This window comes from Colletotrichum aenigma (assembly GCF_013390185.1).
Source record: "Colletotrichum aenigma strain Cg56 chromosome Unknown KSG_Cg56_contig07, whole genome shotgun sequence".
NCBI classification, from domain to species: domain Eukaryota; kingdom Fungi; phylum Ascomycota; class Sordariomycetes; order Glomerellales; family Glomerellaceae; genus Colletotrichum; species Colletotrichum aenigma.
The window spans coordinates 3,766,516-3,786,120 of NW_023500913.1; the positions used below are offsets into that span (position 1 = coordinate 3,766,516).

Genomic DNA, 19,605 nt, shown 5'->3' on the forward strand with positions numbered 1-19,605 from the left:
TTCCCTATCACCGCTATCTTCTACAGCTGCTATGAGAACTTCTTCGGTAACCGGATCTTCTCTATCCACCAAAAGACATTCTGCCACTTCCAAATGTCCTTCACTGACAGCGGCCTCGAGGGCCGTTGAATAGCGTTCACCTTCAATGTCCCTACTAGCGCCGTGCTGAATCAGTGATTTAACAACAGGGAGATGGCCCCCTGCAGTTGCAGCCAGAGTAGCTGTACCAAAGTACTCCCCTTCGGAGTCAACATCAATATTCTCATCCTCGAGCATATATTCCACTACCTCGAGCAGCCCTAAAGAGCTTGCAAGAACCAAATCTGCGCCGTCTAGCACACAACCTCCAATTCCTTCATGGGTACGGCAGAGCTCACGAGCAGCTTTACAGAATGTATCTCTTCTCCAACTTTCCTGTGACCTGTAGTGTAGCACCCAGTTGTGATGAGCGTATGTCATAAAAGGGGGCCATGGAGCGTCTTGTAGTGACAGCAGACGAATGCAGGAGGTGAAAATTGTCCCATGTGCATAAGACATGTCAAAGCTACCTTTCCAAGTGTTTGATAGCCTAGAAGTTGTCGTGAGAAATTTCCGGGCTGTCTGGTGGATGAAGGAAACCTTTTCGTTAAATACACTGACAAAAAGGCCACAAAGATTCTTCACTGTCATTTTCAGACTTTCACGAGGCCATATATCATCCTCAAGTTCTTTCTGGTTCATGAAGTCTTTTGCCTGTAACGTCAGGGCCCAGTTGATTTCGTTGAGTGTCAAAGGCTGCGTGGCAGCGAGAATAATGTTGAGAAGGTTTCTCGCTTGCTCCTCATCCTGGCTGCGGCTCAAAATCTTCTCGTAAGCATCAAATACTGAAGATGGAAGACTAGAAGGCAGCGTCTGAACACTTGAGGGCTTGCGATATGCGCTACGTTTTTCATCAATGATGCTGAGCGTGAGATGAAGCCAGAGATAGGTGCGGTTCTCCATGGCCTTAAGACGTTCTGAGATTGCTCGGTGGTGCTCTTCGCGGAAGTGTTTTCCAAACTCTCTGACCTTGTGGTCAATAACAAGGTCAATCTCGTGGCGAATCTCTTCAAACTTATCATCGCCGTCCAAACGGATATATGATTCCGCAGTCGCCATCGTCTCAAAGGACATCTCCAGATCGTCATACGGCCTGCTTGTTATGAGGAACTTGAGTTTTGATGAGTTGGCATGGTTCTGCTCGCCAAAGTAGAATCTTTCCAGCACCTCGAAAATGTCTTGGCGGCCTTTTTTGTTACATTCATCCAAGACATCCAGAACACAGACAACCTCTCCGGATTCGGGCTGGCTTGCTCAAGCTACTAAGATCTCCCAGAGCTGATGAAAGTTGTCTCGCAGGCTGGTTCCATAATGCTCGTAAGCATTATCTGCATGCCTGATCAGAGACCGTTTCTGATCTTTGGTAAAAAGTTGATGCAAGATTGAGGAGATTGCGTCATGACTATTCACACGGCGTTCGTAGCCGTCCTCGAAAAAGAAGTAACAAACTGTTGTGTTTGCAAGATTTGTTGAAAGTCGGCCATGATCAACCAAAGCCCGTGCCAGCACAGATTTCCCACAGCCTGGGCCGGCAGAGACCCATATGATGCTTGACGCGGTGCTTTCAAGCCATTCCCGATATCTTTGGTCCCTGAGAAACCCTTCACACGTTCCTGGGGCTTTTTGGGGGTTGAAGTCCTTCTGTGTTTCATGATCTGCGGCAAGCAACTCAAGCAACTTTCGGCGATTCTTCAATTTCTTTTCAGTAGTCTCTTCATCATCATATGAGGCTTCGGTTGTCGGTAGGAGGCTGAGGTTGTCAATATGATTCGCTAGAACCGGCAATCTATCAGTAAATGTTTTGTACTCAGGGCTGGTTACTCACATTCCGATGGACTACCAGCGCATGGGAAAGCCTCCAAAACTGCCTTCATTGCGGAGGCCGCCCTTGCCGCAGCAAAGTTCTGGAACTTCTTGTTCTTATGGCTGTCTGAATAGTCACAAGCTGCCTTGACAACAACACAAGGGAATCGGTCCCAAATGCCAGCTCCTTTCATCTCAAATGCGATGAGGTTTTGCTCCTGGGCAACCTGGTCGCGATCTAGCCCGGACTTCATCACCGTATCGCCAGATCCTAGCCGCCCAACGACCACACGAAGCTCATGTGCGGCCGTGTTATTGCATACTAGATCCAGGAATTTCCTCTTTCGGTGGCGTGGCCTAGACAGAAGACGAGAGGTGTCACAGTAAAGTTGATCACACGGAGCCTGACGTGCGGCTTCACTCGCTCCACGTTCACTGCACTCGCAGCATCGAGAGTCTCGGTGCCTATGGAGATATCCCGGTTCAAAAAGACGATATTCTGTTGTGGGAGGGCGTTGGTATAGAGCTCCTTTGTGACCTGTCTTCTCCTGGATGCCTCGTAGTATTTGATTTGTTCGGTGCTGCAAATGATCCCGCCCGGAATTCATCTCGAAAACTGAAAGAACGGAGCGAACGCTCTCGTGAGGTCTTCCTAGGCTGTCCTCGATAGCATCCTTCGTAGCGAATCGGTCCGCATACCGTCTTCCTAGGTCGTACTGGACGATGCATTTGCTTATAACAACGTCACCAAGCAGAAGTTCCTTGTCGGTCCCAACGCCTGGCACCCCTCCACAAATGCCCGTCACGATTGCCAACTTAATCTCGGTGTAGCTCGATCGAAGGCTGGCAGCCCCGCTTGCTGCATTGGCTTTGCCCATACCCGTAAGCAGCAGTAGAACGGCGTTGCGGTTCGCGATCCGGCCGACTTCGTATTTATTGTGGTCCCCAGGCGCGTTCCCGAGTCGGAATTCAAGTCCGTCCCAAATCTCATCAAAGGTAAAGATAACAGCGTCATACTCGCAGTCAACGGCGCAGATGATTGCGACATGAAAGTCCTTGCGTCGGAGACCTGGAAGTTGGGTAGTCATCATGGCTCATCGAAGCCTGTAACGGAAGGGGGCCTTTTGCGATGAGCTCTATCAAAAAACACCCCGAGGACGAGCAGAAAGATGTTCTGTGATAATCGAGAGTATGAAAGAGGGGTTGTCTTGGCAGGCAGCCTGATTTTGCGGCTGACAAGAAATCAGGCTGGCGCTTCACCAGGAACTGCAACGATCATTGGATGTCGACGGATGATCGTCCTATAACAATAATCCAACTCTTCTGACTGGTCTGCGAGTACAGTCCCTTTATATTTTCGGTTTGCCCGAGGAGTTACTACAGCGACGTTTAGGTGGGTAAAGCCATCCCGAGACCACGACAATTAAATTGCCATAAAGATGATTGGTCATGCTTTTAGGTTCATGCTTTTAGGTTGCTTTAAGATTACGCATAGGCTCCAATGAACCTTGTCCAACATGGTTAGCTTGTTGAGCGGAGCGTTGGCACACGCACGCATAGTTGACACCCATATCCATTAACTGCCAGCTCTCCAGTTGCATGTGCTCACTTTTCCTCATGGACACTACCGTCAGCTGGTCTTTCTCAGGTGAGCTCAAGCATGTTATTAGGTGGATCAAGTAATTGCATTCCAACTACAGATTGATATGCCACTATCATTGTGGCTTATGGGCACCTCGGATGTCGTCACCGAAAAGGACCACTTACCAGGGGTTAGCTTCGGGTTCATCAAGCGACACACGTCTCAGACTATCCCACTGAATTACCCCAGAAAGAACAAGCGACTAAGACTCGTGCCAATTCTTGGCTAGTTCCGTGGACGCGGCTACTTCCCCGGATGTGCGGAGAGAGCTGGGGCAACCCCCCGCTTTGCACAGATCCGGGGTTAAGGGGTCTCTGAGCATACCAAGTTGCCGTTTTGTCTATGACCCGCTCGACAACCTCCATCAGGTATATAACAGGTCCAGCTCTTTCAAACTCAGAATGTTGGTCTTCACACCTCCGAGGCGTCGTTGGTGAGGACTCCGTTGAAACTTTTCACAAGCCGCGCACCCTGTAGTCCACAAACCACCGCATTAGCCGACCTTGTGAAACAACGTCAATTCGAAACTTCACCGTCACAAAACAATGGCAACCAAGCCGGACGATGCCCAGCTCGCCGTGACGGCTGAGGAGCTCGAGATGACGAAGAAACAAGATGAAGAGCACGTGGCCTTTGAGCAAATCAGCCCCGAAGAGGAGCGCGCTTTGGTCCGGAAGCTCGACAGAGTTCTGATGCCCCTGATGGCTTTCGTCTATTTCTTCCAATGTATTACGCCCTTTGGCAACTATATTTTCTGTGACTTTTGCTAACAATGAGTTTCAACAGACCTCGACAAACAATCCATCAACTACGCCTCCGTCTTCGGCCTCCGCAAAGACCTCCGCCTCACAGGACAGGACTTCTCCTGGGTCATCTCCCTCTTCTACTTCGGCCAGCTCTGCTCCGAGTACCCCGCCGCCTACCTCATGTCCCGGCTCCCCATCACCCTCTTCGTCGGCGTGACAATCATCATCTGGGGCGGCGTCGAAATGACCCTCGGTGCAACTCGCGACTTCCACACCCTCGCCGCCGCGCGCTTCTTCCTCGGCTTCGCGGAGGGCGCCGTCTCCCCGGCCTTCATCATCATCACGTCCAACTGGTACCGCCGCCGCGAGCACCCGATCCGCGTCGCCACGTGGGTGTCCATGTCGGGTGTGAGCCAGATCCTCGGCGCGCTCATGATGTACGGCATCGGCGGCGCGAAGGAGATGGTGATTGAAAAGTGGCGGGCGATGTTTTTGCTTAGTGGAGGGCTGACGGCGGCGTGTGGTGTTGTGTTTTGCGTGCTGATGCCGCGGGATACGACGACGGCGTGGTTTTTGAATGAGAGGGAGAGGAAGGTGGCGACGTTGCGGTTGGCGGTGGATCGTGGGACGAGGGATCGGGCGGAGTTTAATGGGAAGCAGATGACGGAGGCGCTGAAGCAGCCTATGGTGTGGATGTATTTCATGATGGCGCTCTGCATTACGTTAACGACGCCGATTCTGAAGGTACGTTTGGTCATTTGGTGGGAGACTTGTTGCTGACTTTGAGCAGTTTTCGTCGCTTGTGGTCAACGGATTTGGATACTCGCCCTTCCAGACCATGTTGGTAGGCCTTCCTGGTGGCGCCATCAGCTTCGTCACGATCTGGGTGGCCGCTCTTGTGCCAAGGTTCTTTCCCGGCACCCGAGTCTACACCTCGATGGGTCTGTGTCTGGCCCCTTTGCTAGGTTCTACGATGCTGCTTGCGCTTCCGGCGAAAGGCTACGAATGGGGCATCGTGGCGAGCACTTGGCTCGCCGCCTGCTGCAGCTCGCTTCTCAGCTCTTCGGCGGCCATGATGGCGTCGAACGTCAAGGGCAACACCAAGAAGAGCGTGGTTAGTGCGGGCTTCTTCATCGTGTACTGCATCGGATGCATCGTCTCCCCGCAGGCGTGGACGGAGTCAGACGCGCCAAGGTACACCAAGGGCTGCATTCTCAGTATCGCCAGCTGGGTCGCGTTAATCGTGACGTACGCGGTGTATGGGTTCGCGATCAAGAAGGAGAATGCCAAGAGAGATAGGCTTGCTGGTGAGGGGCGTTATGAGTACATGGTTGGCGGACATGATGGAGGCGAACAGGCGGTGCAGATGGGCGTCGCTGTTGATTCTGACTTGACGGATGTGCAGGACAAGGCGTTCAGGTACAACTTGTAGACTCCTTGAGGGACCCTCTAGTGAGGATATTGAGATTCCGTGGTAAGTCAGTTTCCATATAGGAGAGACCGACTCGTAATGATTCCGTGACAGTGTTTCAATCCAACTTCTTGCGTCAATTGAAGCTATTATCCAGACATTCTAGCGTGGTTTTTCCACAAAACTTTGACCGTGATCCTCAGCGAAGGCATGGTCTCCTGTTTTATTTGATCCCACCTCAGCAGAATCTTGTAACGACCAGACAGTGGAAGATGTTTCAAAATGCCTCTGTATAAAAAAAACTCAACAATTAGAAAATATGCCTGAATCACGCCTTGGCGCAGAGGTGACGAACATCTTCAGCGTCGTGGTCAAGTTCGTGTTGATCACAGCAATTCGTCAAATCGGATGCATCCGATGCAGGCACAAAAAGTAAGCGTCGGATGTTGCGGCCGAAACCCATTTTTGACCAAAAACGTGCCGAGGACCCGCTGATGATTGATGACCAAGACGCGAAAACCCCACCGCGTACAAACGATTTACCGAAGATAAACAACAAACGGCCCCTGGAAGTCGATGGTCGGAGAGTAAGAAGCCGTCTGGCCGGGTACAGTGTAAGGGATGAGTAAGAGAAGCCGAAAACCCCTGCAGGTCGGCGGGCTTGAAGACGGGGCGGTACGTACCCTGGCTCCGGCCGCTGTCAAAATCTCGGAAGCGAAAGGGCGATTGGCCAATGACGCAACGTCTTTTGAAAACAGGGACCAGCCGGCGCCACGGAGCTTCCGATTTCTTCCCACAACGGCGGGCTGCTTTAAGGAAATTCGACCTTGTTGAAGTAAACACAGAGAGAGAATAGTAGTAGAAGAAGCAAATGGTATCTATGGATGATGCTCTTTGATGGTGGAAAAATCGTAGAGTTAGTTCATGAATTGATAGAGGCTGCATATGTGATCACAAGGACCTTCCAAGCTTGGCACTGCTATGTTTAGCAGGGTCACCAGGTCCCAAAACAGTTCAGGTAGGAAGGAGCTACCCCCAGTAAAGCGGCGGCGCATTCTGTCACCCGTCACGGCAGAGCTCTTTGCCCAATTTTGCCTCGCCAATTTTGCCTCGCCAATTTTGCCTCGTTTCCGGGCCCTCTCGTTCGCAACGCAGTCCCCAACACGTTCAACACCTCTCCCAACCCGCCCTTCGATGCACCCCTGATCTTGAGGAGTCGCTCATTCAACCTTCAACCTCCAAGATGATGCGCTCCCAGCTCCAGACCGCCGGCCGCCTGGCCAGGCCCTCCACGACGTCGAGAATCGCCGGCATAGCCCGCCTTCACATCTCCCCCAACGTCGCCTCAAAAACGACCGCCGTCCGATCCATCGCCACGAGAACGATACCCCGAGCTTCCTACCCTGCTCTGACCTCGTCGCAATACCGCTCCTTCTCCTCCACCCGAATCCAGCATGGCGAGATGACCATCGTCGTCCCTCCCATGGCCGAGTCCATCACCGAGGGCACCATTGCCTCTCTGTCGAAGCAGGTCGGCGACCGTGTCGAGGTCGATGAGGAGGTCGCTAGCATCGAGACCGACAAGATCGACGTTGCCGTCAACGCCTCTGAGGAGGGAACCATCGTCGAGCTGTTCGTCGCTGAGGGCGACACCGTCGAGGTTGGGCAGAAGCTTGCGCGCGTCGAGACCGGCGCCGCCCCTGAGGGCGAGAAGCCTGCGCCCAAGAAGGAGGAGCCCAAGCCCGAAGCTAGCAAGCCTGCCGAGTCCTCTGAGGCCGCTCCCGCTCCCGCCCAGGAGCAGAAGAAGGAGCCCGAGGCTCCCAAGAAGGAGGAGAGCAAGCCCGCTCCCGCTCCTAAGCAGGAGAAGAAGCCCGCCGAGTCTGCTCCCGCTCCCCAGGCTGCCCCCTTCGGCGCCGCCGGCCTCTTCTCCCGCGGCGAGCGTGTCGAGAAGATGACGCGCATGCGCAAGACCATCGCCGCCAAGCTCAAGCAGTCCCAGAACATGACCGCTTCCCTGACCACCATCAACGAGGTTGACATGTCCGCCCTCATGGAGTGGCGTGCGCGCAACAAGGAGGACGTCATGAAGCGCCACGGCGTCAGGCTGGGATACATGGGTGCCTTCACCAAGGCCACCTGCCTGGCTGCCCAGCAGGTCCCCCAGCTCAACGCCTCCATCGACACTGATAAGGAGGTCATCACCTACCGTGACTACGTCGACATCAGCATCGCCGTGTCTGCTCCCAAGGGTCTGATTACCCCTGTGCTGCGCAACGTCGAGAGCCTCGACATCATCGGCATTGAGCGCGGTGTTGCTGAGCTCGCCGCCAAGGTAAGCCTCCTGCACTCACACTCAAAAACATGACAAGACGCTAACAACATGATTACAGGCTCGCGACGGCAAGCTCACCATGCCCGACCTCGACGGCGGAAACTTCTCCATCTCCAACCCCGGCATCTTCGGCTCCCTCTTCGGCACCCCCGTCATCAACTACCCCCAGGCCGCCGTCTTCAACATGAACGGAATCAAGGAGCGCCCCGTCGTCGTCAACGGCAAGCTCGAGATCCGCCCCATGATGTACATCACCGTCACCTACGACCACCGCCTCATCGACGGCCGCGAGGCCGTCACCTTCCTGAACGTCGTCAAGAGCTACATCGAGGACCCCGCCAGACTCCTCCTGGCCTAATCTGCTGCGTATAGAAGCCAGGGGGGTAGGTACATAGCACAACAGCTGGTGGGGGGAGGCTGGCTGGCTGCTGCGCCCCGTGTTATATCTGTAAACTTTTCTTTGTACCTGGGCGGGATAGCATTGCCTGGCATTGGCATCGGAGAGGCGTACACTGCTGCATCATAGAAGGTCTGGTCGTAGATAATTGGAAGAATCCAATGCCCAGCGTTGTCCTGGTTCAAGCCCATTTACCCCTGTTTCTCGAAGACACTGGCACAGTTGAGCTGTCGTACGAGTTCGATATCCAAGCTGCATCATCCACATGCCCCTGCTGTTCAAGATGTCCTGCCCACTCCAAAACCCCCACATGTATGCCAAGTAAAGATTGTGGTCATTCTTGAATGCGGGGAGATTTTGCGCCTTACTTTGACTTGCCCCCTCCGCCTCCACGCCGGTCGCCGTCCTGGCTGGTACTGCGGGAACTGGTCCCGGTGGACCGCAAGTCTCGGCTCCAACATCCGGGGACCACATCTTACACCAGCGTCGGCCGGCCCACCAGTCTTTCAGCGATTGATAACGTCTGCCGATTAATGTATGGGAAAGTATGAAAGCCGGAGAGAATTGGGGGACTTAGCAGATTTGCATTCAGTCTCGGTCACTAACATTTCAAGTAGCCGACCTCGGTCTGTTTATGGCCCGTCCCGCGATTTATCACTGGCAGTTCCTGGGAGCCAGATCTTTGCCGGGGAGTAACAGCGTCTATCAACGTCGCCTTTGAAGCTTGCGGACGCTTTCTAGTCAGTACATGCAACTGCCATACTCCTAATATCTGCTTGTCTTGGAGATCAGTCCATGACTCCTCCATGACATCAAGCAATAGAAACCCCCAAGACTCTCTCGGGACCCCACCATATTTCCTAAGTTACACATTTTGAGCATCTTTCATCATGCTCCGATCACTAAGAGCTGCCTCCCGATGCGAGGTCGGCGGGGCACTCGCGGCACCTCAAAGTTTAACCTCGACCTGTGCCAGGCGCCATCACCCGTCACGAATGAGCCTCGTCCCCAAGTTACAGCAAGCATGCTTTTCCAGCGGAGTAAGGTCCCTTTCGCCGCTAAAGGGCAGGTCATATGCCACGGCAGCAGAAGCTGTCGACCTCAGAGCGCCTCCTGTAAGAATATCTTCCAGACACTGATCATATTCTGACGCTCTACTGACGAGACCTTGTTTCTCAGAGCCCAATTGATTCCTTCCTACAAGGCGGGGCGGCAAATTACGTCGACGAGATGTATTTAGCATGGAAGGCCAACCCCAAAGACGTCCACGTCTCCTGGCAGACTTACTTCCGCAACATGGAGGACCCGACAGTGCCGTCAACGCAGGCATTCACACCCCCACCCGGCTTGATGTCAAGCCGGTATACAGAAGATACACCGGTCATCAGCGCGGCAGGAAGTAGTGATGCGGTGAACTATCTCAAAGCCCAGAGCATCGTACACGCGTTCCAAGAACACGGTCATACCAAAGCCAAGATCAATCCCCTGGGAGATATCGACAACGGCACGATCCACGCTCACCCCGAGCTCCCCATCTCGTCCAACCTCAGCAAGTACGGCTTCACCACAGCCGACCTCGACCGCGAGATCCCCCTTGGCCCAGACCTTTTTCCCCACCTCGCCAGCACCACCAAATCCATGTCTCTCCGCGACATCATCGCCACCTGCGAGAAGATCTACTCTGGCTCCTTCGGCGTCGAGTACCGCCACATCTCCGACCCCGCAAAACGCGACTGGATCCGCCAACGAGTCGAGACATACCACGCCTCCGCACCCTCACCCGCCGAGAAGCAGCGCATCCTCGACACCCTCATCTGGGCGACCTCCCTCGAGCGCTTCCTCGCGACCAAGTTCCCCAACGAGAAGCGCTTCGGCCTCGACGGCGCGGAGGGCCTTGCCCCGGGCCTGGCGGCGCTGATGGACCGCTGCGCTGACGTCCACGGCGTGCGGGACATCGTCATCGGGAGCTGCCACCGTGGGCGGATGAACGTGATGAGCACCGTCTACGGCAAGGACTTCGAGACGCTCTTCCGGCAGTTTGCGGGGACGGAGAGGTTTGATACGGAGGGCGGGCAGACGGGTGATGTGAAGTACCACTTCGGCATGGAGGGCGAGAGGACGACGGCGGGCGGGGGTGTGGTCGGTGTGGAGATGCTGCCGAACCCGTCGCATCTCGAGGCCGTTGACCCTGTTGCGCAGGGCAAGGCGAAGGCTGTGCAGGAGATCAAGGGGGACGTGGACCAGTCCAAGGTCATGTTCATGGCACTACACGGGGACGCAGCTTTCTCCGGGCAGGGACCGGTATACGAGACTCTGAATCTGTCGGCGTTGAAGGGGTACGAGGTCGGCGGGACGGTGCGGCTCATGGTGAACAACCAGATCGGCTTCACAACAGACTCACCCGACTCCCGATCGACGCCGTACTGCTCCGACCTGGCCAAGTACATCGAAGCCCCGATCCTCCACGTCAACGCCGACGACCCGGAGGCGGTCGTGTTCCTGTGCAAGCTCGCTGCCGACTGGCGGGCCGAGTTCCGGTCTGACATCGTCATCGACGTCAACTGCTACCGGCGCTTCGGGCACAACGAGATCGACCAGGCGAGCTTCACGCAGCCGGAGATGTACAAACGGATTGCGGCGCAGCCGGCGTTACTGGAGAAGTACGTTGAGAAGCTGGTTGGCGAGGGGACGATACAGGCGGAGGTGGTGGAGGAGCAGAAGAGGTGGGTTTGGGAGCAGTTGGAGGAGAAGCTGGCGAGGAGCAAGCTGCCTGTTGAAGATCTGGAGACTGGAGATAAAGCCACTCCCGAACCTTTGTCCACATCGAGGGCAGTGAGCGAGGCAACCCTTTCAACCATCGCCGAGGCAATCACCAGCGTGCCAGAAGGCTTCAACCTCCACCGCAACCTCCAACGTATCCTCGCCGCCAAAAAGCAAGCCTTCGACGCCGGCGTCGTCGACTGGTCCACCGCAGAAGCCCTCGCCTTCGGCTCTCTCGTCCTGGAAGGCAAGCCAGTGCGCATCAGCGGCCAAGACGTCGAGCGCGGGACCTTCTCCCAGCGCCACTCGGTCCTGCACGACCAAACCACGCACGCTGAATACACGCCCCTGAACCATCTCCACGAAGGCCAACCCGCGTGTTACACCGCCGTCAACTCGCCGCTGAGCGAGTTCGGGGTGCTGGGCTTCGACTACGGGTACTCCCTCGCGGCCCGGGATTCGCTGGTCATGTGGGAGGCGCAGTTTGGCGACTTTGCAAATAATGCGCAGGTTGTGATTGACCAGTTCATTGCTTCAGGCGAGGCGAAGTGGTTGTTGGAGAGCGGGCTTGTGATGTCGTTGCCGCATGGGTATGATGGCCAGGGACCGGAACATTCGTCGGCGAGGCTGGGCAGGTTTCTGGAGCTGGGGAGTGAGGATCCGAGAGCGTGGCCTGAGGATCTGGAGAGGGCGAGGAGGGAGTGTAATGTGCGGATTGTGTACATGACGGCGCCGGCGAATTTGTTTCATGCGTTGAGGCGGCAGATTTATTCGCCTTATAAGAAGCGTAAGTTGATTTCACCAGACATTCAGGGGGAGACGGAATGCTAACATAACTAGCCCTCATCATCTTCTTCTCTAAATCCCTTCTCCGCCATCCCCTGGCACGATCATCTGTACAAGAGCTCACCGGCACATCGACCTTCCAGCCAGTCCTCTCTGACCCAGAGCACGGCAACAGCATCTTACCCCGAGAAGAAATCAGCCGTGTCATCCTCTGCAGCGGCCAAGCCTACGCCTCGCTCCATAAACACCGCGAAGCAAATGGCATCAAGAACACAGCCATCACGCGCATCGAGGAGCTGCATCCCTTCCCGTGGGCTGAGGTCAAGGAGAACCTCGACTCGTACCCGAACGCGCAGGCGATCGTGTGGTGTCAGGAGGAACCATATAACGGAGGTGCTTGGCAGTACATGCGCGATAGGCTGGAGACGGTGGCATCGGAGTCGGGGAATCACAAGTTCAGTCGGATCGTGTACGCTGGGAGGGGGACTGGGGCGGCGGCGGCGACGGGGTCGAAGAAGGTGCATCAGGCGGAGGAGGAGAGATTGTTGGCGGATGCTTTCGGTGAAGATCAAGTTTAAAGATATGGGGAGTGGTATGATTGTATACGTCTAGACTAGACGGCCTCCAGTGGGGAAGACATTGTTCGGTGCGAGTGGACTGCGCCACTAACAGGTTAGTAGGGACTCAAGTTGTTTTCCAGTTCCAGTCAACTATGAAATGTATTCTTTAGCAGAAGGAACCACGAAGTCGTATTTCTGTCAGATATGGAAGTGTACTGTAATGACAGGTGATTGTATGCCGTTGTCGACACAAATTCCATTAAGGTTGTCTAAATCGGTGGATAGATGAGGATTCCATTGTCACAGAAGCGGAACCGCAGTTGCAAAGTTGCATGGATTGCGCCTTTTATCAAAGCGATTAAATACGTACTTTACAATTTCATAGGAACGCCTTCACACAAATGCTGTTTCGACCGCATTGGTTTGGTTCTCCAATACCTTGACTTTGACAGAGTGTAAGCAGAACTCAGCTACTAGAGGTGGTGTGGAACGTGGTGAGAGCCGGTGATAAGCACACTACATATTTGGCGTATGCGGATGCACACCAAGGACCATGCATGCAGGAAAGTAGGCGATAGAATGTGCAACCTATCAAGTGAACCAATCGCTAAGGATCTTTCGCGGCCTAGAAGGATCATGCGACTGACCTCAAGTAGTTCATAGCCTGCAGCAACCACACCCACTAGTGAGACTTTTGCCGGCTTTTCAGCTCAGCCTGCCGCAACTGCGACAAGCCACAAAGCTGGGCCAACGTGACCTCAGTTGGCCTCCTCTATCTCATACTGCTGTCCAGCTTGTGCTTGCAATCTTTCCCCTCATACTCTTCCGAGTATGCATGCCTATGTTGGCGACTTCCTCTAGGGTCGAGACAGCACCGTACACACTCACTTTCGCCGCATTCCAACTCCAGGCAATGGTATCCGCATGAGAGGTTGAAGCCTAGTGAAGCTCTTTTTGTGACGGTGTTACTGTTCCATCGCCCACGACAGCATGCGTCTTGCGTCAACGGAAAGCACGACCTGATCTCTCAAGCTCCTCACAATGGATCCGTTCTCCATCACCCTTGGGGTGATCAGCCTCATAGCCACCAGTTCAAAGATCATTACGTCGCTGAAAGAACTCGTAGATTCTTCCCGGAGCATCGATGGACGATTGCGGATCCTGATCAGCGACGTGGAGATGTTTAAGGCCATGCTAGAGTCGATGAAGGGGACGCTACAGTCAGACGAAGTCCGACCACTTTTCCATGCGACGGGGAATTTGATCAGTCATTGGAACACTATATCAATATGCCTTCGAGACGGTGAGAAGATGATGTCGGAATTTGCTCTTACGTTGGAGAAAGTTGATCAATCCGTCGATTTCATGGATTCGACAAGGAAGGCTCTCAGACTGAAGTCATCTTGGGAAGAGATCTCAGTCTGTCAAACCCAGCTATCTTGTTATCGGCAAACAATATCCGTCTCGCTTCAGGCCGTCTTGATGTGAGTATTTGCAGACTTCTCGGCAGGTTGACCATGTCATGTCCTTACTATACTCCTAGATGGATTCAGGCCCTGACAAAAGACCAAAACATTTTCGGATGGCCACTGTTTTTGCCGGGCCTTCCGGAGCTAACGACAGCGATCCGTCGCTTAGCAGAGGATGTATCTGAGCGCATGATAGCTCTGGAGGAACGTGTCCATTCTCAGAACACTGAAAGCGAAATGTCAACGCTCAATAATATGAAGAATTGTGTCCAATCTTCAGCAAAACTCGCGTCAACCGCATCTTCTTGGTCTCTCTCCACTGATGCCGCCGAGTCAGTCGCAGCCTCGGATCTGATATTTGGCCCCTCGAGCCTGACCCAAACACGCGTGCTTGGGTCGCCAGCACGTCAAACATAGATCTGATCTGGGCCCCCTCCCTCCACTCGATTCCACTTATTTCGGTTTCGGCAGCTGATCAATCAGACTCAGACGACGAGATGGAAGCCGAACTTGTAAAATTTCATCTGAAGCGGGGGCATGAAGAGCTATTGTTGGGAAACTTTGCAATTGCCCGTTGCGAATTAGAACAGACAGATCAACGGCATTGCTCCCGAGAGTCAGAGCAATACTCGTCGGGAGCACTTGCAGTGGCAAAACCTCACTCATTAGGTGCGTATGTTGCGCGTGCCAAGGTTGCGAGTCAATGTTTACAAGCCTATCCATCTTCATTTTGTGAGTGTCGCTAACAGTATGTTTTCAGCCGTTACTTCCATGGCAGTGATACTCTCACAGATATTGTAAGCATCTGATTATTCTGGCTGTTGTATCTGGTTCGAGGTTGCTCAGATCGGGAATGGATAGCTTCTTGTGATATGATCTCAAGCTAACTTGAGATCTCATAGAATGACTTCACTCGTGCCCTCATCCCACAATTCAAAGCATGTTCCATCGAGCTTGAATCACGAACAGTATCGGTAGAGCTTGTGCTTTGGAATATTCCTGGGCCGATAAGTGAGGCATTAATTCCCGACGCGATTCACAACATTGCCGACAGCATAAACTGCATCGTGCTATGTTTTGCTGTCGACGAGCCTGATCTCATCCCAGACATCGACACCATGGTAAGTGAATAAGCAGAGCGCATAATGATTACTCCACAGCACCAACCATGCAGTAGCGAGCGTTACCGTTAACTCTTAGCAGTGGGCGCCGCGACTTCGGACACTGTTTCCAAACAAACCAGTGATACTAGCGGGCACAAAGACAGACCTTCGGTCACATAAAGATGTTCACGGAGTAAATCAGCCGTGTGATCACCGAGAGGTAAAACCAACATTAAGTGTCTGTATTCACGTCGATAGCTAATCACTTATTTGATAGGGGATTCAGATCCAGGGAAGGATTGGAGCAGTTGCCTATGTTGACTGCTCAGCCAAAACTGGAGAGGGAGTTGACCAGCTCATGAGGGAGGTCGTTCTTCATAGCATGAAGTATCGAGAACGCATGGCTGAAATTGGGAGGGTGAAGAATATGTGGCGGAGGAGCATGGGATGGCTGAGGAGTAAGCCTTGAAAGGCCCAAGCCTTGCGTGAAATTTGCAAAAGCTTCGCCATATACCGAGACATAGATTTGAATTCCTTAACTGATTTTGAGTTTTCTTCGTCTTCCTGTGCATGTGGTTCCAGACGTCGCCCATTTCCCCGTCGCTTTCGGTAATCGTTGACGTGGATGAATCCTCGCTCGGTGGGGGCAAGCAGAGTTGCCAGTAGCCGTTCATTGTTCACTGCCTGGTCCCGTTATGGTCGGCTTAGCAGGTGGAGCTCCGAACAAGTACAGCAGAACCAAATCATTCGATGCCGCCAGCAATTGTATGTTTGCCATCAGAAGTCGGCCGCCTGTTGTGCATTTCCACCGGGGCTAGAGTGAATCGTTCGGCTTTGCCGAAGTGAGGAAGAATAAAGACGAGGGCAATGAAGTGTTCATCCAGACACAAGCGTCAATCTGACAGGAACTCTATTCCTTCAGCAAGGCAGGATCATCCCCTCAGGCAAGCCGGGCGGCTCGGGGCCAGGGCACTTTTGAAGTTGCCAGCCTCACTGAAAGACCGAGGGCATCCCCTGACCACCGGCGGGTAGACGCTAGCGCAAAGCTTGTGACTGACGCTAGAAGCCCTGGAAATAAGATCGACCCGCTCGCAAATATGAATGCGTATCAGCAGTATCCATCGATCTAAAAAAAATTGCATCTTTTTTCCGCACTTAATCGGAGACCTTACGATTCAAGTAAATAGGGAGATAACTTCCATTTGTCCTCGACGGTTTGCATGTCAAAAATCAGAAGTTTGTTTGATTGGCTCATTTTTCAGTCCGCAAGTCAAGGTTCGCGACTGTACGGATAAGCTACACGGCAATTGTCACGCAGATGTTATGTTGGTTGGCCGAACGATTGACTGACTTTCAAAGTATTAAAGTCGTACGGTGACATGATGCATGATATGACATATTTGAAGCCTTTAGTTTCAAAATCATTGGAGATGTTATGTGCGACCTTGATGGATGAGTAGCGGCTCTGGAAAGCGATGATAATATTTGTCTTCGGCGCATGCTTTCATCAGTAATCAGTTCCGAACGACGTGGCTGGGAAGTTCGGCAGAGCCATGAATCAGGCAGAGCCGTGAATCATGGCAGAGATTCCAGAACCAATTGGGTTTAAGCCTGAGATGCATAACAGTAGCACTGAACGTTCAGCAGACCGTGACTCGAGGTTGACATAGCACTGAGATTTGCCCAGGCAGAAGAAACCCCAGTTGGCAGACTATCTGCACCCGAAGATGAGAATGACATTTGAGGTTGAGTAAACAGTGACTCGACAGTGAGATGTGAACAAGATTTCCCTAGGCAGAAGAAAAGATGGACAGCATACTATCTACATCCGGCCGATGCTAAGGTCTCCAGGACACACTGATTGTGGTCAAGATATAGCCTACCATGGGACGTATAAGAACATGCGCTGTCGTCCTCCTTTGGGCGTTTAAGAAATCTCTCCTCAGCCGCAGTTCCACGCTTCAATCACCACACTCATTCACTCCCTACAAGACACACTCTCTGCTCTACGCTTGATCCAACACGCAACTTGACCGCAAAGATGCACTTCAACCCTACTCACATTCTTTTCCTGGCTGCTCTTGCGAGCGCCGTTCCCACTGAGATGGGTAGCACAGAGCCACGCAGGTATGTCTACAACTGAGTAGGATTGATGAACAAGTTCTGATCAAAACCGCGAATATAGCTCGGCAGGTTCTGAACTCGATGCTCGTGCAGCTGGGAAATGGGAAGCCCACGCCAAGTACTACGCCCTCGGAGGCAAGGTCGGCAGCGAGATCTACATCTCCGGAACCTGGACCGACCCGATCAAGAACCCTGGCCAGCCCTCCGGTACTTGCACTGCCCGTATCGGTGGAATAAGCGGTGGCACGCCCGATGTGGTCGGCTGCAACTGCGAGATCTCGGCCGCTGGGCCCTTGAAGTTCGAGTCCACTTGCTTCCTTGACTTCGCTGAAGAGGCGTCCAACGGGGATTGGGCTGCCGGCTTTTCCGTGGCTTTCAAGTGCTCGGCCTTCTTCTCTTGCACTGGGTCGAACGCCTACTCCATTGCCAGAGCCAACTCGGCCTGCAAGAACACTAGCGGAACACCCTGTGTTGGTTTCCACGTTACTCCTTGAGCTCCCGTACGTGAGCAATGACCTCCGTTCGAGAGGGCTTCCTCGGGAATAAGGGGTGATGATTGTTTGGAAAGCTGGGAATAGACACCTATGTGAGATACAAATCATATAGACAAATGAAATGAGCCTGGTATTCCCGAGAATTGTTCTCAGCGTCGTCTATCGGTGAAGGGTGTGATCTGTATGAGTGTTGATGTGATGATTGGATTGTCTTATTTTGCCTCGAAAAACCGATGTTATCGATGCACAGAAGCAGGCTTCCGCGTTGCGAATAAGTGATCAATCGATATGAGTTGGCAAAAGCATGGCTAAAACATTATGGATAGAAGTATACGATCATACCGGATACCATACCGCTTTGCAACCGGGTAATGATATCCCTGGGTCCCTATTGCAGCAGTTCAGCCCTTCGATGTACCTGGGGTGATACATATTGTCTTCGGAATCTCTGTTCAGCCGTCTGATTGACTCTAGAAAAGCTTGTTCAACGTAGGAAAGTCTCAAATGGAAGGGTGATACCAAATCAACGGACGGAGCTTGCGTGTAGAAATGCCTCGGGCGCAGACAGGCTAGATATGGAAATGTAGAATGTGCAGCTTCAAGCGACACCCCTCAAAGGGCCAAGCGGCGATCCAGTCATGGAAGTTAATTGTATCCTTTTGTCACTGATGTCAGATGGTCTGGGTGATATGTGTCTTTATACACGACGCGCTACCATCCACCCCATCTTAACAAACAGCCGAGCGTCATAGGTGCATTTTCTGCACCGGAGGCGAGTCTGGACACGGCATAAAGCCGCTATCCCCAACGCTTGACTCGAGTTCCAAACAGTAACTTAACGTCAATAAACTCCCGTGACGATAAAAATACACCGGATTGACTGGGACCGGGTCTGCCTGCGGATGCCTCAGAGAGAAGTTGAGACGGTGAGATCTGAACATTGAAGCTTTCGATTGAAGTTCTCGGCACTATAGTTGTGAACTGCTTGAAGCAAGACGCTAGCTTACATCCGGTAAACTTTTCACGAGCAGCCGCTTCAGAAATGCGTTGCCTCAGCGAAAGTAGCCTCCCTTTGGAAATCAGATGCCGAGCTTAATTTGACCACCCTCGCACACGGCACTCAATCTCTCCCGAAACAGTTATGGTGGCACGTCAGTCCTCTAGCAACTGAATCGCAAATGCCTATTCCAAACGGCCCCCTTGCTAATAACCATACTTGAGAATTTTGTATTGGACGAGTCACGCATGATGAACCAGGATGGATCTCGCCCGAGGAAGAACGCGATCACTACCGATGGCTCGGATCGCGCTTGACGTGGCAGGTTCGTCCGATGGATTAGAATTTAATCCGCCTCTGCTCCAGAACTATTGAGAGAATTGAAGCAGCCGGTTGAAGCTATCTTGATTCAAGCCTATAGCATCTGTTGAGTTAAAGGAAGTGCCTTATGGACAGTTGCGTTAATGAAGCCCACCGCAGAACAGACAGGAGAGGCTACAATGGGCTCGTCAAATTTAATCCTAGTTATGCTATTTGCATCGTTCCACTTCAGTCAATCCCAATAATTCAAATTGTGACCGGTTCGGGTGACACTCCAGACTAGAGAGAGTTGAATTAAGGTAGCTCAAGGACCTCAACCGTGGACTACAAAGTTCATTCTGCCAAGGAGCATTAGTTTATTACGTGCGTCGAGTCATTCTAAAGTTCAGGTCATTATGAGAAAAGGGGCCCCGGCTTTGAAACATAGGAACATATAAGGCCGGCCTTTTCGAACACGCAGAGAATAGTGCATACCCCAGGAACATTGGAATACGCTTGCAAGACACCACAATGAAGCTGATCATTGTGGCCACAACACTCATGCTGAATGGCATCGCCTCAGCCAAGATCGCCCAAATGCTG

The 19,605-nt window shown here is 52.9% G+C and overlaps 5 protein-coding genes across 5 annotated transcripts; 4 read left to right on the forward strand and 1 right to left on the reverse strand.

Moving 5' to 3' along the window:
• Window positions 1-151: 151 nt before the first annotated feature.
• On the reverse strand, window positions 152-2,969 carry mtnN (5'-methylthioadenosine/S-adenosylhomocysteine nucleosidase; the record flags this gene model as incomplete). The annotated part of the gene is made up of 4 exons (XM_037326529.1): window positions 152-154; window positions 640-1,265; window positions 1,904-2,222; window positions 2,517-2,969. 4 exons carry the CDS (start codon window positions 2,967-2,969, stop codon window positions 152-154), a joined length of 1,401 nt encoding a protein of 466 aa, XP_037175119.1.
• Window positions 2,970-4,068: 1,099 nt separating this feature from the next.
• Window positions 4,069-5,701, forward strand: CGCA056_v011284 (putative transporter; the record flags this gene model as incomplete). Its single annotated transcript, XM_037326530.1, has 3 exons — window positions 4,069-4,249; window positions 4,310-5,013; window positions 5,060-5,701. The coding sequence occupies 3 exons, from the start codon at window positions 4,069-4,071 to the stop codon at window positions 5,699-5,701; spliced, it is 1,527 nt and encodes a 508-aa protein (XP_037175117.1).
• Window positions 5,702-6,923: 1,222 nt separating this feature from the next.
• CGCA056_v011285 (Dihydrolipoyllysine-residue succinyltransferase component of 2-oxoglutarate dehydrogenase complex) lies at window positions 6,924-8,370 on the forward strand (the record flags this gene model as incomplete). Its single annotated transcript, XM_037326531.1, has 2 exons — window positions 6,924-8,012; window positions 8,071-8,370. The coding sequence occupies 2 exons, from the start codon at window positions 6,924-6,926 to the stop codon at window positions 8,368-8,370; spliced, it is 1,389 nt and encodes a 462-aa protein (XP_037174817.1).
• A 1,034-nt stretch (window positions 8,371-9,404) lies between these two features.
• CGCA056_v011286 (2-oxoglutarate dehydrogenase) lies at window positions 9,405-12,533 on the forward strand (the record flags this gene model as incomplete). The annotated part of the gene is made up of 3 exons (XM_037326532.1): window positions 9,405-9,524; window positions 9,589-11,956; window positions 12,010-12,533. 3 exons carry the CDS (start codon window positions 9,405-9,407, stop codon window positions 12,531-12,533), a joined length of 3,012 nt encoding a protein of 1,003 aa, XP_037175112.1.
• Window positions 12,534-17,128: 4,595 nt separating this feature from the next.
• On the forward strand, window positions 17,129-17,705 carry CGCA056_v011287 (uncharacterized protein; the record flags this gene model as incomplete). Its single annotated transcript, XM_037326533.1, has 2 exons — window positions 17,129-17,214; window positions 17,273-17,705. 2 exons carry the CDS (start codon window positions 17,129-17,131, stop codon window positions 17,703-17,705), a joined length of 519 nt encoding a protein of 172 aa, XP_037176021.1.
• Between the last annotated feature and the right edge of the window lie 1,900 nt (window positions 17,706-19,605).